Source organism: Dendrobates tinctorius, unplaced genomic scaffold (genome assembly GCF_039654945.1).
Source record: "Dendrobates tinctorius isolate UK_male_01 unplaced genomic scaffold, ASM3965494v1 ptg000120l, whole genome shotgun sequence".
In the NCBI taxonomy this organism is placed as follows: Eukaryota; Metazoa; Chordata; class Amphibia; order Anura; family Dendrobatidae; genus Dendrobates; species Dendrobates tinctorius.
Window position 1 is genome coordinate 27,932,594 of NW_027361788.1, and position 26,186 is coordinate 27,958,779.

General features: G+C 47.4%; 1 protein-coding gene across 3 annotated transcripts in view; it reads right to left on the bottom strand.

Moving 5' to 3' along the window:
- The window catches only part of WNK3 (WNK lysine deficient protein kinase 3), a 156,575-nt gene that overhangs the window by 60,411 nt on the left and 69,978 nt on the right, over window positions 1-26,186 (bottom strand). For all 3 annotated transcript variants that reach the window (XM_073540969.1, XM_073540966.1, XM_073540968.1), the window contains exons 4-14: window positions 24,588-24,808; window positions 18,105-18,262; window positions 17,643-17,731; window positions 12,484-12,703; window positions 11,975-12,266; window positions 11,263-11,462; window positions 10,211-10,306; window positions 6,928-10,125; window positions 6,349-6,398; window positions 5,670-5,811; window positions 5,466-5,582 (exon numbers count right to left, since the gene is read on the bottom strand). In XM_073540969.1, the coding sequence (XP_073397070.1) occupies window positions 5,466-5,582; window positions 5,670-5,811; window positions 6,349-6,398; window positions 6,928-10,125; window positions 10,211-10,306; window positions 11,263-11,462; window positions 11,975-12,266; window positions 12,484-12,703; window positions 17,643-17,731; window positions 18,105-18,262; window positions 24,588-24,808 (4,783 nt within the window). The remainder of the gene's footprint in view (window positions 1-5,465; window positions 5,583-5,669; window positions 5,812-6,348; window positions 6,399-6,927; window positions 10,126-10,210; window positions 10,307-11,262; window positions 11,463-11,974; window positions 12,267-12,483; window positions 12,704-17,642; window positions 17,732-18,104; window positions 18,263-24,587; window positions 24,809-26,186) is intronic.

Genomic DNA, 26,186 nt, shown 5'->3' on the forward strand with positions numbered 1-26,186 from the left:
GACCTTGAAGGTGGGGGCCTTGATGAGAAGGTCATCCAGGTATTGAACGACTACTATGCCTCTGGAGTGCAGAACGTCCATGGTAGCTGCCATGTCCTTTGTAAATGTTCTGGGAGCCGTGGCGAGACCAAAACGGGAGGGCCACAAACTGGTAATGGTCTTGGTTGATTGCGAGTTTGAGAAATCTCTGATGGGCGGAGCAATCGGTATATGCAGGTATGCGTTCTGTATGTCTATGGAGGCGAGATAATCTCCTTCCTCCATGGACGCCCATGATTGACCGGAGGGATTCCATGCGAAGATGACGAACTCGGACATACTTATTGAGTTGTTTGAGGTCTAGTATGGGTCGGACGCTGCCTCCCTTTTTGGGCACCACGAACAGGTTGGAGTAGAACCCTCGTAAGCGCTCGTCTGCTGGAACCGGTATTATGACTCCTGCTTGCAGGAGGCATGAAACCGCTTGATGGAAGGCTCGAGCTTTGAGTGGAGGTTTTGGAGGGACAGAGACAAAAAACCTTTGCGGTGGGCTGGTAGTAACTCGATCTTGTATCCTGAAGACACTATTTCCTTGACCCACCTGTCTTCTGTAATAGGCAGCCAGACCTGCTGAAAGAGTAGCAGTCATCCGCCTACAAGTGGGGTGTTTTCCGGAGGGGATGAGTAATGATGAATGAAAAATCTGAGCTTTCCCTCCCTTGGATTTTGCCTGGCTTGCCTTTGACTGCCAGTTTCTGTCTGGCCTCTGTGCCGCCCGTGTGTTGTCCCTGCGAGGGGAACTTTTATGATTTTGTGCCGGGCGCGAGACGGACTAGCCTGAAGAATTCTGAAAGGATCGAAAACGAGATTGATTACGTCTTTTAAACGTGCGTTTTGGTTTTAGCTGAGGGAGGGAAGTACTTTTACCCCCGGTAGCATTGGATATCATTGTATCCAGCTTTTCACCGAAAGGACGGCCCCTGAAGTACGGGAGATTTGTTAGGGACTTTAAGGCCGCATCCGCCTTCCATTCTCTTAGCCAGAGAATACGCCGGATTGTGATGGCGTTTGATGCTATTTCCGCTACCCCTCTTGCAGAATCCAAGGCTGCATGGACCATGTAATCTGCCACTACTGCAATTTGCACCACCTGGTCCGCCAGCTGAGGATTTGAAGCTTGGAGGCCCTGTTGTAATAGATCAGCCCAGGCCATAATGGCCTTGGCTGCCCAAACTGAACAAATGCAGGAGCCAAAGAGGCACCTGTCGCCTCAAAGATTGAACGAGCCATGCGTTCTACCTGTCTGCTGCGTCCTTGAGGGTTGAGCTGTCCGGCAGCGAGAGAAGCGTTTGTGCTGCCAGCCTAGAGACTGGAGGATCCACTTTAGGCGGATCTGTCCAATCCTTAGTGTCCTTCTGTGGGAAGGGGTACCTTGCTTTCAAGTATTTGCGATTGGCGAATTTTTTCTCAGGCTGCGAAAAATGCTTAGAAAGTTTTTTTTTTTTTTTTGAAATTCCGGGTGATCAGGAAAGACCTCAGATGGTTTCTGAACACTTTCAAAGGAAATCTTGTGTTCTGGTACTTCAGGGGTTGGATCAGAAAAGTCTAGCACCCGAAGGATGGAAGAGACTATATGCTCAACTAGCGCAGTATTGCTAGGAGGACAAGGGAGCAGAGCGTTCCTTGTTTCGTTATGAGTTGGAGTCACATATGCCCTCTGAGTCTTGCGCATCGCTAAGGCTGGTTTCACATTAGCGCTTTTTAAGCGCACGCACGGCCGGGGGTAGCTCCACCCCCGAGCCGGCTCTCTGCCTGGCGTGCCCGCCCCTTGCTTGTAGCGCCGCCTCCTAGCGCACAGCGGCGCCTGCGATCGGCGCACCCCATCTTTAGCATAGGGTGCGCAGGCCGTGCGCTAGTTGCGCTTTGACCTGCGCTGCGCACTTTTGACGGTGCGCCGTGCGCGCCAAAATCAAACTTTTCGGATTTCGGCGTGCTCAGCGCACCGTCAAAAGTGCGCAGCGCAGGTCAAAGCGCAACTAGCGCACGGCCTGCGCACGATCTGCGCACCCTATGCTAAAGATAGGGTGCGCCGATCACAGGCGCCGCTGTGCGCTAGGAGGCGGCGCTACAAGCAAGGGGCGGGCACGCCGGGCAGAGAGCCGGCTCGGGGGCGGAGCTACCCCTGGCCGTGCGTGCGCTTAAAAAGCGCTAATGTGAAACCAGCCTAAGGAGCTCCCTAGCGGGCGAACTAGGGCTGTTCTGTGGTCTGGGATTGTTGTGGAGATCAACATTGTCTCTCTCTATCAGGGGACGGTCTCGGTGACCTGTAGCCACTGTGCCTCTCCCTGGAGGGGGACGACGTAGTGCTATGTGAGGACGCAGATGAACGCGACCTGTGGGTCCGCTTACGTCTCGAACTGTCGTAAGCGGCCTGTTGCTGATACCGGACGTCCCTTTGCTGGGTAACGTTCATAGCCGAGACATGACCCTGCAGAGCCTGCAGTAGTGTGGATGGTCAGGTTATCTATAGACTTTGTCATAGACTGCGACATCTGAGTCGCCCATTCCGGCAAAGTAGCGGCCGCAGAAGCGTTGCTGTTCTTTGGGTACAGTCCCGGCAGTGCGGGTACGTGCTGCCGCTGGGGAGAGTGGCCTTGCAGGCTGTGCAGACTGCGTAAAAGCAGTCTTGCCTGATCCTTTTTTGAGCCCGACATAGTACCTATTCGCAGAGGGCCTACAGGGGTATCTACACAGAGGAAAGGAGGAGTAGGGGAGCGTTATAGGTTACAGGAACTCACAGCTGAGTACAAAGAACCCAGCTGTGATCTTACCCCACCGGTGCTCCCCCTAGGTCCAGCGCTGATAAATCCCACGTCTTGTACCCCCCCAGAGACTGCTGTGCTGCCTTCAGTTTCTTTAGGTGCAGCAAGATGGCCACCGGATTCTGAGGTGGAGGGGGAAGGGGGCGGAGAGCTGAAAAGGGCGCGCGGAGCTATGTAAAAGCGCGCCCTTCCTGTCTCGATCCGCCCCTTCTATGACACTGTAGTGTCATTTTTCGTCATCCGGGGGGCGGGAATAAGGCGGCGACTTCGGCTAGGCCGAAGCCGCGGCCTAAATTTGATAGCTGATGCCCAGAAGGGCTCCAGGACGGCGCGGTTGTCCGGGGGAGGGTCGGATTCCAACCAGACCCCCCGGATTGAACGGTAGGCTAGCGGTGGGGACAGGAGCGCCACCTGGGCCCTGTGGGGAGTCCCTTTGAGGCGCTATGCAGCTGGTGCTGCCACAGAGACAGGGGTGCCTGAAAATGCAAAAGTATCATTAACTATCGGAGTGATGATCGGAACGTGCCATGGTTATTCCCAACATCCACATATGCGATGAAGGTGGGGATAACCTACTGCTCTCTGTTATCATACAGAGTGTGAAACAGTTCCTCCACATTATAAGTGCCATGCCTGCCTGCACCTCCCCCGGTCCAAACAGGAGCCCGCAGATGGGCTGGGGTCCCTGGACATGTAAGTGGCCGAATGGTGCCTGGTACAGGCCCTAACTGCGGTGTCTCGACCTAATACCCCCAGAGGGGGATTAGGGAGGGTGCTGCTGTCACCGTCAGGGGGCTTCGTCCTACCCTCGACCTCAACCCAGAGCCCAAGGAACTGGGGAAGGAGGGGGGGGGCTTCGACTTCGAACCAGTACCCGAGGGACTGGGGAAGGAGCGACATGGGGAAAAGCCATCTCGACCTCCACCGGGTACCCCTTAATAGGGAACCGAGGAGGGAGCCATGCCGGGAGTCTCACTGGAGACCCACTTTTCTTCATCTGTAATCCGTTGAAAAAAAAATTAAGGAAAAAAACGGAAGAGAGAAATCTTAGGTGTGCCTCCTTGCGACACTAAGCAAAAACTGGAGAAGGCTGACGCCGTCCAGGGGTGTATACTGCAGAGGAGGAGCCAAAGTTAATCTTTTTCAGATTATGCATAGTGTCGCCTCCTAGTGGACAGCAGCATAACACCCACGGTTCTGTGTCCCCCAATAAGGCGACAGAGTAAGAAGGTTTAAGCATACTCACAGACGCGGATTCTTTACTGTAAGAGCAGTGAGACTATGGAACTCTCTGCCATATGATATTGTAATGAGTGATTCCCTACTAAAATTTAAGAAGGGACTGGATGCCTTTCTTGAAAAGTATAATATTACAGGGTATATACACTAGTTTCCTTAATATTGCGTTAATCCAGGGAGCTAGTCTGATTGCCGAATGTGGAGTCGGGAAGGAATTTTTTTCCCCATGGGTTTTTTTTTGCCTTCCTCTGGATCAACATGTTAGGGCAAGTTAGCATAGGATACGAGTTGAACTAGATGGACTTAAAGTCTCCCTTCAACCTTAATAACTGTTACTATGTACAAAAGTGTTATCATTTAGGCTGTGTGCCCACGTTGCGTTTTTTAAGAGTATCCGCGGCGCTTTTAGAAGCGCGTTTCTGCCGCGGAAACGCTTAAGAAAAGCATCCCATGTGATCATAATTTAATCCGCACATGTTGTGCTAATGGTGCATTTTTTTCCGCTGCGGAAACGCTTAGCGGAAAACACAGCATGTTCGTTAATTTTGCGAAAACGCGTGTGTTTCCGCATATATACAACTGTATTGCAAAAACGCATAGGATAGCGCATGCTAAAAGGCTTAACAAAAGTGTCAAAAACGCTTACAAAAGAGCTTCATAAAACGCATGCGTTTTCCCGGGAAGAGGGTATGCGTTTCCGCTCAGGAATATTCTGCTTCAAAAAAGCAACGTGGGTACATAGCCTAAAAACGTCAGCTCTGCACGCAAAAAATTAGCTCGCACCCAACCCGAGACCACGAAAAATGGAGACGCTACGGGTCTCGGAAAATTGCTCAATTTTTTTTGTTTTTAGCAAATTTTGGAATTTTTTTTTCACCACTAAAAGATAAAAGAGAACCTAGACATGTTTGGTGTCTATGAACTCGTAATGACCTGGAGAATCATAATGGCAGGTCAGTTTTAGCATTTAGTGAACCTAGCAAAAGAAGCCAAACAAAAAACAAGTGTGGGATTGCACTTTTTTTTGCTATTTCATCGCACTAGGTATTTTATTCCCGCTTTCGAGTACACGACATGGTAAAACCAATGGTGTCGTTCAAAAGTACAATTCGGCCCACAAAAAAATAAGCCTTCACACGGCCATACTGATGGAAAAATAAAAAGTTATGGATCTGGAAAGAAGGGGAGCGGAAAACGAAAGATCAAAAAAAAAACTCCGGTCATGAAGGAGTTAAAAACCTGAAGTGATACAGACTTTAGGAGCACACTTTTGTGTTTAGCATATAAAAATCTATAAAAGATACAATAAAATTTTCTCAGGGGACAAGAACTTCCCTGAAATTTGTTGCACAGTGTTATTGGTGCAATCACTGCAGCTCTGAGAAGGCAAACAAAATCACCTGAAAAGATGAAACTTAAACTAACCATATAAAGGGCAATGTCCTCTGGAGCGTCGCCATCTGCATCAAACTTAAAGGTGACCATCTTATTGTTATGGGTCTCCAGTTGGCACTCCACCATGTTATCGCCAAAGCTTGAAACCTGCAGGGACGGGAAGGTTGAACAGGTCAGGAGTTTTTACTTATATTACCGTGTGCTAGGATACAAACTCTATACAGAGACACCTACCCCGAGGAAGGACAGGTTGAATCGAGTCATTTTATCTGGTCTGGGGCAAGACGCTCTACGTTGCTTCATCTTTTCATGCTTTCCATTTCCAAGGGGCCCATCAGACATGCTGCTGCCGTCTCTGGCGCACTCAGTCTGCGTGCTGTAATGCAATATTTAATTGCCAAAAATTTAGGAAACAATACAGATAGGCATATTTACTCTGTTAGTACAGGGCTATTTTAAGGGGTAAAAGAGCAGAATCAGCCCGATCTCTCACGTCGATTGCACAGATACAGCATCACCATACTGTACACACATGGCTTTCATGTAAGCGTAACGTGTTTCATGACTGGGTTCAGGGATTAAAACACTAAAACATTGGACGTTAGACTACCGCTTCCTTACATAAAAGGTAAAAGAGTATCTTCAATCTTCACCAAGATCTATTTTTACAAAGATCAGAAATAGAGAAATCTCTGGGGCGTCTGGATCTGACAGCAACACATACGCACGATGCTGCGCTGTCATTCATGCAAGTGGATTTACAGCAGCTCAGTAAATTTACTATAGGGCGATTTTCTTATACATGAAAATATACAGAGCACAGCCGACCAGTGGACTGTAACACTTTTATAGATGAACACACGTGTAACACACACACAAACACAGTAGTGGGGAATAACGCTTAATAATTTACCTTTGAAACGGGTCAACTTTCTGAACACCAGACAGTTCTGCCGGATGCGCCTGAAAATGCAAAAGTATCATTAACTATCGGAGTGATGATCGGAACGTGCCATGGTTATTCCCAACATCCACATATGCGATGAAGGTGGGGATAACCTATTGCTCTCTGTTATCATACAGAGTGTGAAACAGTTCCTCCACATTATAAGAAAGCAAGAAATCTATTTAAAAGTCTCAGATGCCTAAGTAAGGAAAAATTCCAGAAACATTTCCATACTTTTCTGGCAATGAATGGATATTTCTAAGGAGATCTTTTACTAACAATTTACCGACTGACAAGATGATGATCACATAAATAGACTGAGCTCACACACTGCAGACTTTCTTTCGCTGACCACGGAACATGGCTGCCTATACGGTAGCGTCCTTTCGGACGTATACCCAGGGAAACTCTCCTGATATATGCATCTAACGTACACTGTGGTGCCGATAACCCAAAACCATGAGCAACAGTCATAGATGGGCAACATTTATTGAGACACACAAAGAAAACTTTGCGATGTGCCACGGGATGGGGACAAGGTCGTACCTGCTGGAATTTTGGATCTGGCTGATGGGGCTGAGCGGGAAACTGGTACGCATCCTGAGGAGCAACACTGTCCGTTGCGGCAGGAGTTGAGGAGGATGGCTGAGAAATCGGATTAAGGTATCCAGGCTGCTGTGATGATTCATGGTTGTCAGGCTGGATGAGAGGAAGCTGCTGATGTAGAAGTGGTGCTGGCTGCTCTGAAGCAGAATGAACTTGATTATGTACAGAGACCTGTTTCACAGCATCCTTGTGAGATGCAGTGAGCAATCCAGGCATCACCTGCAGATTCTCCATCGCCTGTGGCTCATAGGCATGTGCAGGTGGATGTTGGGACTGCAGATAAGACTCTTGGGTGGGCAAGGAAGCATTTACATGCATGTTATTTTGATGGCTGTTCTGCTGAGGTTGGACCATTAAGGGTTGACCGCTATCTGGAGACAGTACAAACTGCTGTGAATACAAAGCATTTTCGGCCTGCCCTTCAGGTCTGTGGTCTTGTGGTGGGGTCAGAGTTTTCTGCAGCTGAAGGTTTGTTGGAAGATCAGAAGGCGGCAAATGTCCATGCACTGGAGGGGTTGTGTGGCTGTAGAAAACTGCATTTTCGGAAACAGGAGGGGCGTGCTGCATTGTATACACCGGCTGGTGAGAGGGCTGCATGGGCTGAGAGCTGTACATGACTGGATTAGACTGACCCACTGTCTGCTGGGTATACTGCTGCTGATCGGCAGTAGCCGTCTGCTGTACATATAACGGGTCGACCAACGTGACTTGTTGGGAAGCATAGACTGGGGCAGCTGGAGACACTGGTCTATGCATATGCTGCTCGACCCCGGATGCTGCATGTTGGGTATACGCAAGCTGGTCTGTGGCTGGGATTGTGTGTTTATTATGTGTAGGTTGAAGAGGCGGCTGAGCATAGCCCTGCTGATTAATTAAAGGAGTTTCCGATTTATATAGCAGCTGATCCTTGGGAGGTTGCTGTGCGAGGAGTGATTGGTCCACATATAAATCTTGTGGAGCATGCTGCACATACACAGGCTGCTCACACGGCAGCACCGCCGCATGCTGCACATACACAGGCTGCTCAGACGGCTGCGCTGCATGCTGGACATACACAGGCTGCTCAGACGGTGCCGCATGCTGCACATACACAGGTTGCTCAGTCGGTGGTGCCGCCGCATGCTGCACATATACAGGCTGCTCAGACGGTGCCACCACATGTTGGACATACACTGGTTGCTCAGACGGTACGGCCGCATGCTGCACATACACAGGCTTCTCCGATGGTGCCGCCGCATGCTGCACATACACAGGCTGCTCAGAAGGTGCCACAGCATGCTGAATATATACAGGCTGCTCAGGTTGTGGTATCACATGCCTGACAGGAACAGACTGCTCTGATGATGGGACCACATGCTGGGCGTGAATAGAGTGCTCAGGTGGTGGTCCTGGATGCTGACCATGTAGGGGCTGCTCTATTGGTGGTGCCATGTGTTGTGTACACGCAGGCTGAGCATAGACAGGTTGGTCAGCTGTCGGCATTAAATGCTGTGCAAACACTGGTTGTTCAGTTGGTGGTGCAGCATGCTGCACATAAACCGGCTGTTTTTCAGCTGGTGGTATGGTTTGCTGGGGATATACAGGCTGCTGATGCTCCAGGGTCGAGGCTACACCTTGCTGGGTAAATGCAGTTTGCAATTCAGGTTGGGGCACACTTTGCTGGGAACAAACTGACTTATGTTCAACATTTCGTGGCAAGCTTTGCTGGGCATATAAAGGTTGCTGCATAGCTGAGGGCACAGTCTGTTGGGCATACAATGGTTTCTCAGTCGGCAAGATGATTTTCTGAGAATACATGTTGAACTCTGGCGGAGGTACATTTTGCTGTGTGCGCACAGGTTGGTCAGCTGAATGAACCACTTGATGGACATACCCAAGCTTTTCAGCTGCAAGTAGAGTCTGCTGGGTGTACATATTCAGGTCAGATGACTGCACCGATGGCTGAGAGTATGCCGGCTGCTCTGCTGACATCTGCTGAAAATATATTGGATTGTCCCCAGATGTGGTTTGCTGTACATACATAATCTGTTCAGTGGATGTAGCTTGCTGGTAATATGCAGCTTTTTCAGGTACCAAAGACTGTGGTGGATTAACTGGCGGTTGGGCATGAGTGTACTGGTCTGGTAAAGGCAGATTTTGCTGTATATAATGCATCGGATCAGCAGATTGCAGAATTTGCTGGTTGTAAATCAGTTGTTCAGGCAAGACTCCTGTTTGATGCACAAACGAAGTCTGATCAGATTGTGCAACTGTTTTTTGCGTCTGATCGGTGGGAACAACATGTTGCTGTCCATACACTTCCATTGGAGGAATCTGGATGTAAAGAGGCTGCTCCGCAGGATTTTGCACGGCATTAGAAAAATGCTCTGAAGCCACTCCAGCGTGCTGAGAAATCATGAGCTGCTCCGCTGCAGGTCTGGCCATGTGCAGTGCCTGCTGGACAGAGATTTGTGACAATGAGTGCTGCGTGTTTGCAAGCTGCTCGTGCGCAGATGTCAAAACTTGCTGTGCGAGTCCGGAACCTTCAGGGACAGCGGAAACAGGAGCAGTGAACGGCAAATGTTCCATCTCATGGGGATGATCGGTACGCACTTGCTGCAAAACTGTCTCCTGTGCAGCGGCAGCAGAATGCATGACTTTAGGGGCATGTTCAATAGTCTGTTGCATCAATGGACTTTGGTAAGACGACGTCTGAGGGTTTGAGCTCTGTAGCTGCTCCAATTGAGGCTGCATTTGGAAGTTCTGTCCTTGCAAGTTTGAAGAATACACCATATGGTCCTGGAAAGGAATTGCAGTCACTTGTTGCTGAACGTTACCCTGGCCCGTCATTACATTTTGGGTCTGGTGCACCACAGTCTGCATGCCATACTGATTTAACCTGCTCGGATGACATACGGGAAGGAGCGCTGGAACGTGATTATCGGCGGCTGTCGCACCAAGAACTTGTACACCTGTCAGGCCGCAAGCATCTATATGAGCGCCAGCCTTGGTTTGCTGCATTGTCATTGACGAGGACATTATTTGGGGGGACAATGCAGACACTGTGGGCTGCAATACTGGTATCATTGATGTGTCTAAGGTGTTCGATTGAGGAGGAGCTTTCCCTTCTGTTGAAAATGCCATTTGGGCGTCCATAGACTGAAAATAAAGGAGGAAAAAAAAGTTTAATTTATGAACAAAAAATGTTAACAATACAGTTACTAACCCAAACGTTCTCTATTACCTGAACATTGAGTTGTCCGTCCATCATTGGCAGCTGTTGATATGGGGAGCCAGGCTGAGCCATGCACTGCATGGATAACATCTGCGGGATGGGCATCTGAATGAAAGAAAAAGATGAATGTTAATAAGACATGTTGGTAAAATTAGTTTAGCTTGTACCCAATTACACCAGATGCATTTCACTAATGGAAAGCAGACCCCCCTCCTCATTATGTTTATGCGCCTAAATAAAACCTATGGAAGGGGTTTTCTTAGTCAATCAAGCCCCTTTAAGAACTGGAAGTGTGGAGTTGGGTAAGAGAGGAACTAGGTCGATGTTTTAAGAAGACAGTCACTGATATCAACGAACCCATGCTGGGAAAATAAGGCATTTATGTTGACAAGTCGGGGACATCACTTTTTTTTCTTCTTCTTCTAAGTGGTTTTACACTATCCAGATTTTGAAGACCTGTTCTTAAGGTCAGCAGTATCAGATTTGTGCTCGCCTCAACACCCAGCAACCCACCAATCCGCTGTTATGACAGAGCGGACCACTATCCTCCATTGTGGCTAATAGAAAAAGTACTGATTGACCCGTCTTCCATGAAAGTCACGTGGAAAAACAATCTTCGTAAAATAAACCACTTTAAGAGCTGGACATACTTTCAGGACATATTCCCTCTCAGCTGTTGAGATTAGTGAGGATCCCAGAGGTAGTACCTGCACCTATCAGATATTTACGCCATATCCTGTGGATATAAGCCAGAATTGCCTGTGAAGGGACAATCCCTTAAGAAACAAATATATTTACAACAGCTGAATGTTCATAACTAGAAGCATCATGTGAAAAGTTTCCAGCCGGTCTGTAAAGGGGTCTGCCTACAGATTCTAATTTGGGTAGCTGTGGCATATGTGAAGCATTATTTAAAGAGACGGGCCTCCATGACAAGCATTTCCATTAGACAAGTGTTAGATTACAAGAGCAGCACCGCTGCATATTTCCCAGCTCTCTACGACAACATCGCTGGTGGTTTGAAGAAGACTATTCCTTTTATAGCAGGAGCATGCACTCACGGCGTGCGTCGGCTGATAGTGTCCCATGACGTGCTGCTGAGGGTAGAACTGCCCCATGTGACTGGGTTCCGTCTGCTGAGGCATGCCCGGGATGTGATGTACAGTGACTGCATCATGGGATGTAGCATACACGGCGCTGTGCTGACTCGAAGCATCTGACAGCGTAATGGAGCCTCCTCCTAGATCAGACAAGCCATCAGCTAGAGAAGAAATAATAAACTAAATTAGGGAGAGAAAAAACATTGTAGAATACAAATGTATATGGTTGCAGTAGTATTAAACTGACATGAATATATACAGCAATTCCCAAGGTGTTATACCAGGGGAGAATTCCCGACAATTACCCCATCCTTAGTGTATTGGAAATATCTCATGCTGTTAGTTTTTTGGGGGCACTAAACTGGTTCAAAGGGACCACAGCATTTGACGGATCTCTGGTTGGGGAACTGCAATCACTTATTTGTTCTAGAGGATGCACGAAAACTGCTGACTGCCACAAGACATTCACATTACACTACGTAAGCAAAATAAACTTAAAAGCAATAGTGATCAATAATACAAAGCTCATACGGGGTGTTTTAGAGAGGTGCGCTTGGGTTGTGGTCCGTATATCACCAGAGATGTGCATATAAATGTTCAGTGAAAAGATAATTGGGTTAAACTGTGACTAAATGTAGCAACTGCAAGGAAACATTCTGTGTGGTGTACAGACCTGTAACAGATGAGCACTGCTGATACTGCTGCTGCTGGAGTTGCTGGCGCACATGCTGATCCACCTCAGTCTCCTCGCTCTCGTTCACTCCTGCCTGTGAAGCCCCCATAGGAACAGGGGCGCTAGTCTGTTGTACTGGAGCCCCAACAGCTCTGCTGTGGGAATCCCGCCGCTCCTCTATGTGATCGGTCTGCATCTTACGTTCTCTCGTCTTTTTGATTAGGCACACTCTATCACGTATAGACTTCGCCACCGCCTTGCTGTCACTTTCATGGAAAAACCCGGATTTTACCTGTACAAAAAAAGTTAACAACTGCTAGCAAAGATTGTATTATTTAGTGAGAATTAACTGATGCAGGCACAAAAACACATGCAAAGACACACAGGCAGAGAGCGCGCAAGAGAGAGAGCGCGCGAGAGAGAGACACAGACAGAGAAAGACAGAAAGAGAAACACACAAAGTCAGACACACAGATGGCAGCATAGATGAGGATAGATAAAACAGTCACCATTTCATAAGCAACTTCTTCAGGATTGTCCAAATCCAAGTTAAAGCTGAATTCTATAGCTTCATTGTCTTTGTGTTTTCCTTTGAGCTTTTTGGGATCTTCTACCCAAAGTCTTAAAGCTAGAGAGGCGTTAACACCATCATCATCCTCTGCTAATTCGACTCGTAGCCCAGTATCTTCAGCAAAGAATGCATGATTCAAAAGGTCCTTAATGGATAACCTGGGGAATAAAAAGAAACAATTTATATTCATCTATATTTTTATAACGTAAATTTACACTGCAGGGTTTACAAACCAGAGGGCGCATAAGTTTCCCTCTAAGTGATGAGTTCCAGAACTCACAAATTGAAAGGCCCCCTGTCACAGAGAAAGGTGGCTATGTAATACCGCACATCCCTACTCCCAGTGGTTTACTATGGCACGTTACTGAGCAATAGGAATACACAGACAATTAAATTATTGAAGATCTCCTTTTGCCACTAATAGTTGTTTTTATAATGGACATCGCTGTCATGTTTCTGGATGAAGCAATTACGACTGATTTAACACCAGGCATTACAGTAACCTACGGCTTTCCTTTGCTGCAGATAGGTTACTAGGTGATGAACTCTGAGCTGTATTTACATTACTGTGCAAAGTACTATACTGACCGGCAAGTTTCCCTGCACATTTACTCTAGTAAGTACTAAAGTCTACATTTTTCAGATAAGGAAACCTACACAGGTCTCGACAATCAAACATAATTAAAGTGGAACTAAGGGTACCGTTACACCTAGCGATGCACCAGCGATCCCGACCAGCGATATGACGCGGTCAGGATCGCTGGTGCATCGCTAGGTGGTCGTTAGTGAGCTGTCACACAGGCAGATCTCACCAGCGACATAGCTGGGGTCGGGGGTCGCTACTTACCTGTCACACCAGGCGATCCTGCGTCCTCCCGCCCGGCTCCACGCGTCGCTCGTCGTCACAGCAGGAAGCGCCGCAGGAAGTGGCCGACGAGAAATGATCCAGGACCTTCTCGCGCGATCAGCGATAACCAGCGGGGAAGCCGGTCGGAGGCAAGTATCACATGTAGCGATATCGCTAGCAATATCGCTGCAACGTCACAAAATTGGTGACTTTACAGTGATATTGCTAGCGATATCGCAGTGTGTAACGGGGGCTTTAGGCCTGTTTCACACTTCAGTCTTTTTGCTCCCGTCACAATCAGTCAAAGTGTGAAAAATCAGATCCAGTGCAGATTGCAAAAAACTGATGCACTGTATCAGTTTTTTTGAAGGATCCGTTGCAGCAGCCAGTGTATGAAATTTATAGGACCAGAACTCTGGAAAGGAGAAAAAGAGCGAGAGAGGGCGCGCGCGACAGAGGGCGCAAACGTGAGAGATCCGTCGGATCAGTTTTTTTCTGCTAACGATGGATTTTGACTGACGCCAGAAAACTGAAGTGTGAAACAGGCCTAAACTAGAATTTTGCACCCACTTTGACGCAAAGTAGGTCAGTGAGGATTTGGGGTACCAAGAATCCCCTTGCAGTTCTACTACTTAAAAAAAAGGGAACAAACATTTCTCATGTGTGTACTTAATGTCAAGCATCATTTTTCAAATATCCTGATATTTTATTAAAATGATAGATTAGAAAAAATTCTGCTATAAATATTGTTTTTAAGAGACCTACTCGGTTTTAAAGTAACTTTGGAGGTATATATTCAATGGACGACTCTCAAAATGGATACAACTTTAAAAATACCACCCCTCGAAATATGCTGGTCGGGAAGTTTGCTAAGTCTTCAGCTTAACCCCTTATCCCCCCAAGGGTGGTTTGCACGTTCATGACCGGGCCAATTTTTACAATTCTGACCACTGTCCCTTTATGAGGTAATAAATCTGGAATGCTTCCATGGATCCCGGTGATTCTGACATTGTTTTCTCATGACATATTGTACTTCATGTTAGTGGTAAAATTTCATTAATATAACTTGCGTTTATTTGTGAAAAAATGGAAGTTTGGTGAAAATTTCGCAATTTTTCAACTTTGAATTTTTATGCCCTTAAATCACAGAGATATGGCACACAAAAAACTTAATAACATTTCCCACATGTTTACTTTACATCAGCACAATTTTGGAACCAAAATTTTTTTTTGTTAGGAAGTTAAGGGTTAAAAGTTGACCAGCAATTTCTCAATTTTTGCATCACCATTTTATTTTTAGGGCTCACATCACATTTGAAGTCACTTTGAGGGGTCTATATGATAGAAAATACCCAAAAGTGACACCATTCTAAAAACTGCACCCCTCAAGGTGCTCAAAACCAGATTCAAGAAGTTAATTAACCCTTCAGGTGCTTCACAGGAATTTTTTGAATGTTAAAAAAAAAATAAAAAAAAAAAATGAACATTTAACTTTTTTTCCACAAAAAAATTACTTCAGGTTTAATTCTCTTTATTTTACCAAGGGTAACAGGAGAAATTGGACTGCAAAAGTTATTGTGCAATTTGTCCCGAGTACGCCGATACCCCATATGTGGGTGTAAACAACTATTTGGGCGCATGGCAGAGCTTGGAAGGGAAGCAGCGCCATTCGACTTTTTTGGCTGGAATAGGGATTGGACGCCCCTGATGTGCCCAAACAGTGGAAACCTCCCACAAATGACACCATTTTGGAAACTAGACCCCCCCAAGGAACTTATCTAGATGTGTGGTGAGCACTTTGAACCCCCCAGTGCTTCACAGTGGTTTATAACGCCTGGGCGTGAAAATAAAAAAAATCATATTTTTTTCCCACAAACATGATCTTTTAGTCCCCAATTTTTTTATTTTCACAAGGGTAACATGAGAAATTGGACCCCAAAAGTTGTTTTGCAATTTGTCCTGAGTAGGCGGATACCCCATATGTGGGGGTAAAACACTGGGCGCATGGCAGAGCTTGGAAGGGAAGGCGCACCATTTGACTTTTTCAATGCAGAATTGGCAGGAATTGAGATCAGACGCCATGTTGCATTTGGAGAGCACCTGATGTGCCCAAACAGTGGAAACCCCCCAATTCTAACTCCAACCCTAACCCCAACACACCCCTAACCCTAATGGGAAAATGGAAATAAATACATTTTTTTTTTTAACTTTATTATTTTTCCCTAACTAAGGGGGTGATAACGGGGGGTTTGATTTACTATTTATAGCGGGTTTTTATTTTTGGCAGCTGTCATACGCTAAAAGACGTTTTTTATTGTAAAAATTGTTTTTGCATCACCACATTTTGAGAGCTATAATTTATCCATATTTTGAACCGACAAAGTCATGTCTTATTTTTTGCAGGACGAATTGTTATTGGTACCATTTTCAGGCACGTGACATTTTATCGCTTTTTTATTCCGATTTTTGGGACGCAGAATGAACAAAAACCAGCAATTCATGAATTTCTTTTGGGGGGGGTGAGTTTACACCGTTCTACGTGCGGTAAAATTGATAAACCGGTTTTATTCTTCGGGTCAGTACGATTACAGCGATACCTCATTTATGTAGTTTTTTTTATGTTTTGGCGGTTTTATGCAGTGAAAACAATTATATAAATAAATTATTTTTGCATCGCTTTATTCTGCGAGCTATAACTTTTATTTTTCCGCTGATGATGCTGTGTGGCAGCTCGTTTTTTGCGGGATAAGATGACGTTTTTAGCGGTACCATGGTTATTTATATCTTTTTTTTTTATCGCGCGTTATTGCACTTTTTGTTCGGCGGCATGATAATAAAGCATTATTTTTTTCTTTGTTTTTTACATTTGTTTTTTTAAGGGGTTCACTAAAGGGGTTAACTAATGGGACAGTTTTATAGGGCGGGTCGTTACGGACGCGGCGATACCAAATATGTATACTTTTATTGTTTATTTTTTTTCCAAAAAATGAATTAGGGAATTTTTTTTTTTTTTTTTTTAATGTAGCGATTTTTTATAAATTATTTTTACACTTTCTTTTTTAACTTTATTACATTGTCCCAGGGGGGGACATTACTGTCATGTGTGAGATCGCTGATCTGAGACATCACAGATCGCTGTGACAGATCAGCGATCTGACACAGGCACTTCACAGGCTTCCTCCTTTGCAGGCCCCTGAAGGTCCCCGCCACCATATTGAATCCGGGGACATGCGGGGAAGGAGGCCCCTGGAGCAGCGCAGCACATCGCGCTGCTCCGGGGGGCTCAGGGAAGCACGGAGGGAGCCCCCTCTCTGCCGATGCTTCCCTAAACCCCCGGTACACTGCGATCGTGTTTGATCGCAGTGTGCCAGGGGTTAATGTGTCGGGGGTCAGCTGTGAGCGCCGCTGATCGCTATGACGTACTACACTGTCACTGGGAATTAATTCCCAGGGCACATGGATGGGATAGTATGTCATATGGCAGAAAGGGTTAAAAAAGAGGAATAAATCAAAAGAAAAAAATTAAATTATTTTCCATTAAAATGATGCTAATATCTTAATAGGACACTATAGCTGGAAGACCTTGGATTTCCAAGGCAACTATTGGGGAAACAATCATGATCTGAGGGCGCTGATGGGAATTAAAAAAAAATAAAGTTTCCCCCTCATTAACAACCTAGATGCTGCTGTTGCTATTGCCAGAAGCATTTTGGGGTTAAACGGCAAGGATTGGAGCCGGCGGCAATCATGGTTAATGCAACAGGGAATCAGCTATAGTATACAGCTGACTGTTAGTATACTGCTGCATGTTAGGCTGAATTCATATTTGTATTATACAGGGCTACATCTGTAAAAATTGAGAAAACATCCTTGCAGTGAGCATGAATGATACATTAAATGCTGGCTATTTAAAGGGATTGCCTGAAAGTGAATTAAAAGTCAGCTGCGGGCAACAATACTGCTAAAATAATATATACTCACCCATTTCGTCATCAGCTTTCCAGTGCTGCATTCCTGATTCTCACCGCTGGTCGTTATTTACATTGGCTGCAGACATCACCGTTGGTATAACCCATGTGATCACTACAGGACAGGACTGCTGAGGTCCCCGATTGGCTGCAGTAGTCACATGGAGATTATACGGGCTGTGGGTACATCACTGGAATAATGGGCGAGTGCATCTTTTCTTATTTTAGCAGTATTGTGGTCTGGGAGCTGAAAAATATGGACCATCCCCCATATTTTCTTACCTTTCAGTCTTGTTCTGCCGTATGCAGCTCTCTATGATCTCCTTTACTTCGGGGTCAGACACTTTATTAAAGCTGGCAGGTTTAATACCCTGTGTGGTGTCAGAAAAGATAATTAGCAGTGCAGACGTATTTAACAACTTACCCATTATCTGCAGCTTTATAGAGTAATCGACGAAAAGAGAAAAAAAAACAACTAAAAAACAGGAGCATAAAAAGATGATGAGATTAAGAAGAGAATTACTGCACGGGTGGGTCGGTATACCCAAATTGCAAAAGATGGGAAAGGAAATAAATGTGGAACTGGGGGCTTAGAAAGCAAAACAGAATAAGTTACAAGCGAAAAGCAGCACATTTCACGTTATAATATGCTACAGCCAAAAGAAGAGGTAAGGGTAGCAGATAGGATCCTACTGATTTATAAAAGGAATAATCTAGCACAACTGAGTTAAGAGGCGGACGTACACTGGTTACTTTGCGGTAGATCTGAGCTGCGTTCTGGCATTCAGAGTACGGATATTCTGAGGTAGCCATTTCCAGCATGCACATGCCAAATGCATAGACATCCACAGATTCGTCATAATGCTCCTCATACATTTCTGGGGCCATGAATTCTGGGGTTCCTGAAGAGAAAATGATCAAAGACCTTTTGAAAAGAAATTTAGAAAAAAAAAAAAAAACACTTTGCGATATTTCATGCAGAAGACAGAAAAGTGAGTCAACGCTTCAGGAGGCAAAATAGGTGAAAAAACATTACAAAAAAATAAATATTTCTAAAATTTAGGTATCTAAAGAGCAGCAGATGACAAATATATACCTATTTAAATACACTAATAAGAGAGGGGATAATATTTAGGCAATGAGGGTATGTGAAAACAGGATTTTTGGGTTGCTTACCGTAAAATCTGTTTCTCGGAGCCTTCATTGGGGGACACAGAGACCATGGGTGTATGCTGCTGCCACTAGGAGGCTGACACTATGCACAAAAAAAGGTTAGCTCCTCCTCCGCAGTGTACACCCCACCGACCGGCAGGAAGTTCCTCAGTTAGTGAGAAAGCAGTAGGAGAAGTAACAGAATAGATTGAAAACAGAACAGACAACTCAAACCAACCAACATAATAACAAGAGTTGTAGAACATGGGAGGGTGCTGTGTCCCCCAATGAAGGCTCCGAGAAACAGATTTTACGGTAAGCAACCCAAAAATCCTGTTTTCTCGTTCGCCTTATTGGGGGACACAGAGACCATGGGACGTCCCAAAGCAGTCCCTGGGGTGGGAAAAACAAACTTCCATCAGGCCAGCGGACTCACTACCGCAGCCTGCAGGATCCTTCTACCTAGGCTGGCATCTGCTGAAGCGTAGGTATGGACCTTGTAGAATTTTACAAACGTGTGAACCGATGACCAGGTTGCAGCTTCGTAAAGCTGCAGCGCGGAAGCTCTGTGACGTACCACCTAGGAGGCACCCACTGCCCGGGTAGAGTGCGCTCTAATTCCCGGAGGGACCACTCGTTGTTTGACCCGGTAGGCCTCCAAAATTGCCGATCTGATCCAGCGAGCAATAGTAGCTTTGGAGGCCGGGTGACCTTTCCGCGCCCCATCTGGAATGATGAAGAATGAATCTGTCTTCCGCAAGAAGTCATCCTAGTTAGGTAGACATTCCTCGCCCTGACCAAGTCCAGCTTGTTCAAGGACCGCTCCCGAGGGTGAGCTGGACCCGGACAAAAGGACGGGAGAACAATGTCCTCATTCAGGTGGAAAGTGGACACAATCTTAGGAAGAAAAGAGGGCGGAGGCCGCAGAACTACCTTGTCCTGGTAGAGTACCAAGAGAGCGGCAAGAGAGGGCCGCCAATTCCGACACGCGCCGGATGGAGGTGATGGCTGCCAGAAAGCCTACTTTCCACGAAAGGAGAGAAAGGGAAACATCCCAGAGAGGTTTAAAGGAAGGACCTTGCAGAACCTCGAGAACCAGATTAAGATCCCATGGATCTACGGGCGCTCGGTACGGAGGAACCATGTGAGCCACACCTTGACGGAAGGTTTTACCTGAGGACGGGAGCAGTCTTCCGAAATAAAATGGACAGCGCCGACACTTGACCCTTTAAAGAGCTGAGGGCAAGACCCGTATCCAGCCCCGCTTGAAGGAACGCCAGGACAGAAGGGAGCGAAAAAACACATGGGCGGAATGTCATTGATCTCGCACCAAGTGAAATAGTTCTTCCAAGAACGGCAATAAATCTTGGAAGACGATGGCTTCCTGGCTCAGATCATGGTATGAATAACTCGATCGGAAAATCCTGATCGTTGCAAAACCTCGGCCTCAACAGCCACGCCGTTAAACTGAGCGGCCGAGAATTGGGGTGGCAAATCGGACCTTGAGACAGCAGATCTGCTCAGTCTGGAAGCTTCCAGAGGGCGTCCGCGAGAAGGTTGGCGATGTCCGCGAACCAATCCCTACTGGGCCAATTCGGGACGAAGAGGAGGACTGAAATTCCTTCCGCCTTGATTTTCTTCAGCCGCCTGGGAAGAAGAGGCAGGGGAGGAAACCGGTAGGGGAGCTCGAACTGTGACCAAGGAATGGCCAGAGCATTGGCGCCCACCGCGAGAGGATCTCGAGCCCTGGATACAAACTGTGGAACTTTTCTGTTGAGGCGAGAAGCTAGCAGATCTACGTCCGGGGTTCCCCACGACGGCAAGTTGAAGAAATACTTCCGGATGTAGGGACCACTCTCCCGTCGCGAGATCCTTGCGGCTGAGAAATCGGCGGCCCAATTGTCCACGCCGGGAATGTGTACCGCGGATATTGCCGGGACTGAAGCCTCCGCCCAATGAAGAATCTTGGACATTTCTGCCAGGGCTGAGACACTCCGCGTCCCTCCCTGGCGTGTGACATATGCCACCACCATGGCATTGTCTGTCTGAATCCGGATAGGCAGTCCCCTGAGAAGTCTCTCCCAGTGAACGAGAGACCGATAAATCGCTTGTATCTCGAGGACGTTGAATGGCAGGGCTGACTCCTGAGTTGACCAACGACCCTGAACAGTGTGATTGCGGAACACTGCCCCCCAGCCGAGGAGGGTGGCATCCGTTGTCACAATCTGCCAGTGAAAGGGGAGGAATGACCGTCCTAGGGAGATGAGAGGAGACGTCAGCCACCAATTGAGGGACTGCTTGACATGGTTTGAAAGACGAAATGGGCGATCCAGGGAAAGGACAGACCTGTTCCACCGGGATAGGATGGCAAGTTGGAGAGGTCTGGAGTGAAATTGGGCAAAGGGGACCGCCTCTGTTGCCGCCACCATCTTTCCCAGGACTTTGATGGTCGTCCGGAGAGATGGAAGTCTCATGAGCGGCCGCGATTGTACATCCCGTTGCAGGGAGCCAATTTTCTCTTGAGGGAGAAAAACCCTCGATCGACGAGTGTCGAACAATAGACCCAGAAACACAAGACGTTGTGTCGGGACAAGACAGGACTTCTTTTCGTTGATGAGCCACCCGAAATTGGTCAGGTAAGACTTTGGCGAGCTTGACGAAAGGATGGAGCTTTGATCAGAATGTCGTCGAGGTACGGAAAAAGAACGAGACCTCTGATTCTCCACCAGGCCATCAACGCCGCCATGATCTCTGTAAATGCTCTGGGTGCGGTGGCAAGACCGAACGGCAGTGCACAAAATTGATAATGTTCCTGGCGAATCGCAGGAATTTCTGATGCCCGGAGAAAATGGGAACATGTAGATAGGCATCTTGAATGTCTATTGAACACATGAACTCCTGCGTCTCCATGGAAGCGATTAACCGAAGAAACTCCATTCGGAAATGACGCAGTCGGGCTCTCCTGTTGAGTAATTTGAGGTCCAAGATGGGGCGAACTGTCCCGCCTTTGTTCAGCACCACGAACAGGTTTGAAGAAAACCCTGTGAAACGTTCTGATTCGGGAACGGGCACAATCACCCCGGAACTGAGGAGAGAGGCGATGGATGCAAGAACCCCGGAACTAAGGCTGGATCTTTTGGAGGACGGGACTCGAAGAAGCGATCCCGTGGACGAGAAATGAACTCTATCTTGTACCCTGAAGATACAAGCTCCCTGACCCAAGCGTCCTCTACTGAGGCCAGCCAGGTATCCCTGAAGAAACGGAGTCGACCTCCCAATTGGGAGGGACCCTCGGGAGTTCGTTGACAGTCATGCTGACGTGGACCGTCCAGATCTGGACCTGGAGGGTCTGCCCTGGGAGGAGTGAGATCGCCAGGAGGGAGTGGGTCTGAAGGACACAGTCTTTCTATCCTGGCGTACCTGTGGTCTTTGTTGGTTAGAGAAGTTCTCTGCCGTATTGAAGCGGCGGTAAGCCCGAAAGGGCCGAAACTGATGCCTTGGCGGGGGTCTGCGAGGTTTGGACTGAGGGAGGAGAGAACTCGTGCCTCCAGTGGCGTCCTTAATAATCTGGTCCAGCTGGGACCCAAAGAGACGCGCTCCATGAATAGGCAGATTGGTAAGAGACTTTTTAGAAGACAAGTCCGCCTGCCAAGCCTTGAGCAAAATTTTAAGTCGGATTGCCACAACGTTGCTTGACGCCTGAACAGCGCGAGACGCGGCATCCAAGGAAGCAGAAAGCAGATAATCCCCTGCATGGGAAATCTGGTTGGCCAGATCGGTCAATTGCTCTGGTTGGGCCTTATCTAGGATGCCCTTACGGAGATCCTCTGCCCAAGTGGCTATGGCCTTTGCCACCCAAGATGAGGCAAAGACTGGACATAGCGCCGCTGCAGCCGCCGCGAATGCTGCCTTTGCCAAGGATTCTATAATTCTATCATTAGAATCCTTTAGTGACGCTACACCTGAAAGCGGGAGAACCGTGTTATTAGAGAGTCTGGACACGGGTGCGTCCACCGACAGGGAAGCAGACCAGTTGTCAGAGAGCTCTTTAGCCAACGGATACAGCACGCCGAGACGCTTCCCTCTTTGAAATCGCCTGGACGGATTTTCTCTTTCCCTGGCAAGGATCTTGCCAAACTCAGAGTGGAAGGCGAATACCCTGGATGGTGTTTGTGCCCGTCTGAACGAAACCTCCTGATCTGAGGATTTCGCAGGGGAGTCAGATATTTCGAAGGTGTGGTTAATCGCAGCAATGAGGTTCTGTACCGTAACCTTCATGTCCGCGTCCTGGTCAGAATCCAGCTCTAAAATCCCTTCAGAGGACATATCCGAGAACGCTTCACCTGACTCGGGTGAGGAGGCACGGGAGGGCGACTGCTGGGAAGGACTAGGTGCCGATGAGAGACCAGGAGAGGATTCCAGCCGTGGATCCTGCCTGGGCCTTTCGCGGCATCTGCTAGCTGGCTCAGATGGAACGTCTTGCGACCTGCTGGACCCTGCAGAAGTGTCCAGGGGCAACTTATCAAGAACGGCCAACTAGGGACTGAGACACCCTGGTGAGGTCTGCCACAGATTGTGAAAGGGACAGGCCCAGCCAGGAATGGGGGGTTCGATTTCACGTGGCGCAGTAGATGGCTCCTGGACAGCATCCTGCTGAACGGGATTGCTGCAGTCCCGGCAGAGGGGAATTTGCGATTGCAAGAGGAGCATGCGAAAAAAATCTGCGGAAGTGCTGGAGGGTTGGGGGACAGCAAGGCAGGGTAGGGTGTCAGTCTGCAGTTGCAGAACTACTCACGGTCCGGTGTCCCCGAAAGATGGCATCTGCTGTAGTCTCCGGCTGTCAGGCTGCAAAGATGGCGGCAGCCTGATGTGAGGAATCAAAAAGCGCGGTCTCTGTGTAAGAAGAAAGGCGGAGCTAGCCGCCTGCACCAGAGGGAAGAACCGCCTCCTCCCCCTTCCCAGCCACAAGACTAGAGAGGCGGTGGGAGGGCTTAGGAACGGGCGGGAGCGCAGCCGGCCTATGATAATGAACGGGGGGCGTGGCCGCGACGGGCGCAAAGGCCCAAACTGAAGCCGGGGACTAAATTTGAAACGGCGGCCGCCTGTCAGCACAGGGCGGCGCGGAAGAATTGCGACGCAGCCGCGTCCGCCCCTAAAGGAGACGCCGCCATAGCCCTGCTCCCAGACGCAACCCTCACAAGAATACCGGCGGTGGGGTGAAGAAGGCCCGCACCGCCGCCGGGGCCAAAAAGGGATGCGACGACCGTCGGACGGCGCGAGCAGTGCGAGAATCTGCGGCGCTACTTTGGCGCCGCTCCCGGGTCATCTTGTGGCTTTATGTTCCGGTGCTCCAATAAAGGTACCTTCTGTATCCCACGTTGTCTGCTCATCTTCTACATATTCGCGCCTCGTCCAACCGACAGGCTCTGGTGGGCGAGTGGGTGGGAGGCGGGGGGCAAGGACCATCTGTTTTCGCTGGCACGACACCTGTGCTCAGCCTGTGGTCCGCCCGGAGAACTAAGAGGATACGGGGTGGCAGTACACGCCGTACTCATAGCCTCTTTGTGGGAGTACAGTTGTGACTCTTCACACTGTATCCCTCCTGGAACCTGAAAAGGAACGACGCACATCGAGGTAGATATGGGTCTAATGAAAGACCCGTGTCCACCTCCTACTGACACTAAGCTAAACTGAGGAACTTCCTGCCGGTCGGTGGGGTGTACACTGCGGAGGAGGAGCTAACTTTTTTTGTGCATAGTGTCAGCCTCCTAGTGGCAGCAGCATACACCCATGGTCTCTGTGTCCCCCAATAAGGCGAACGAGAAATATTAAATAGTTTTCCCTAAATAATGCAGAAAAGCACCCGCTTTCCTGAGAAGGCATCCAGGGCCTATAGCTCTGCAGTGCAGTATGCCAGATCAAAGAGACTGCTAGACATTTACAGATTAGTCAGCATTAAATCATTTTTCAAGGGAAAGGAGGGAGACAGCAGCTCAGAGCTTGTAGCCATGGTCGGGGGTCCTCCTTGGCACGACATGATCACATCTATCTGGGTCATACATGACACTAGCTCACCAATCACACTCTTTGCGAAGGACGTCCGCATCAATGTGGCCAGCCCGAGGTCTCCGATCTTCACAGATCCGGTGGGCCCCGTAATAAAGATGTTGTCACATTTAAGATCGCGGTGGATTATAGGAGGAGTCCGGGTGTGGAGGAATTGCAGGCCTTTCAAGATCTGTCTGCACCAACTTCTTAACACTTTGGGCTTCATTACTTTAAATCGTTTCAAGTAACTGAATATAAAAAAGCAAAAACACTTAATTTCAGCAGTCAGAGCCCAGGAAAGGTGCAGGTATATAGAGCTTTTATAGTGTCTAGTACCCTTATAATACATAATACAGCTTTCTCTACATGTTACCAAATGCTACAAAAGAGAAATATTAGATACTATTGATCCCAACACTTAAAGGTGCTCCTTAATATGTAACTGCACTTTTAGAAAACGTTTAAAAGGAAAGAAGTTCTGGGTAAGTACCGATCAAGGTGCTGAGACACATACAGGTCACAAAAACGAAGGTGCAAATGCACTCAGCTAAGTACTGCTCTCCTCCAAAGCTGAAGACGGACCGAAACTCTGTAAATCGTAACTATCATTTTAATTTTAATTTCTGACATCAAATTGTACACATGAAAATAAACAACTTTGTAATATTTCTTATTAGAAAAATCCACTTTTTTCTCCTCCTGGACTGATCTTTCACTCTCAAATCAGGGGTAAAATCTGTACACAGTGAAGACAACTTTTCTCGTTACTAAAATAGGAGATGACATTTGGTACTTCTAAAATTCTATGCAGGAGGGGAAGATCAGTTACAATCCTCTAAAGAATATAATCTAATTAATGGGAAAATCTGTGGGATTCACAGAAGACCGATTTTATTTGAGAATTTTGAGCATGGAGGATCATTCCAGAAGGAGAAAAATATATCTGAATCTAATAAGATACATTACAATGTTTCTAATTTTCAGGTATACCACCGCTGAAAACAAAACAAAAAGATGATGGCTAAGTTCATCTGCAGACTCATTGTAGAGCAGAGCTCAGGCCCCTTTTATCTTCGCGATGGGGGGGTGGTCTCAGCTACCAGCTATAAAAGAATTATAAAAAGTTTTCTGAAAGTGCAGTTACTTTTTAAAGGGCAACTGCAGATTGTGGGAAAAAAGATCATATAATATATACTACATATATTAGGGAATGGAATTATTGGCTATTACCCCTATACATTACTCTAAGACTCGTCCTCTTGGTGGGCTGGTGTCAAGAGAAGGTAGAGCCGAATTCTCCAACCATACACCAAGAACCTGCAGCTTACAGAACAAGCTAGGATAGCTGTAGTTCTGTAATGCATGGGCAGGCTAAGGATGCATTTCCATTAACAATGATATTAGAGGGAACTGCTTGTACTGTAACGTATACACATATTTTGCCTGTACGTGTGAAGCAATATGTTGCTTTTTCCAGCCAAACAGTAAGTAGCCCAAAAAGAACATTGTCCAGTGCCGGATCTGCTCATTAAGAAGGATGAAACAATTCCTGGCTATGTACATTGGAGTTATGAAATGGATTTCTGCACATTTATGGCACCAGGGGTAAGGAATAAGTTGCTGGAA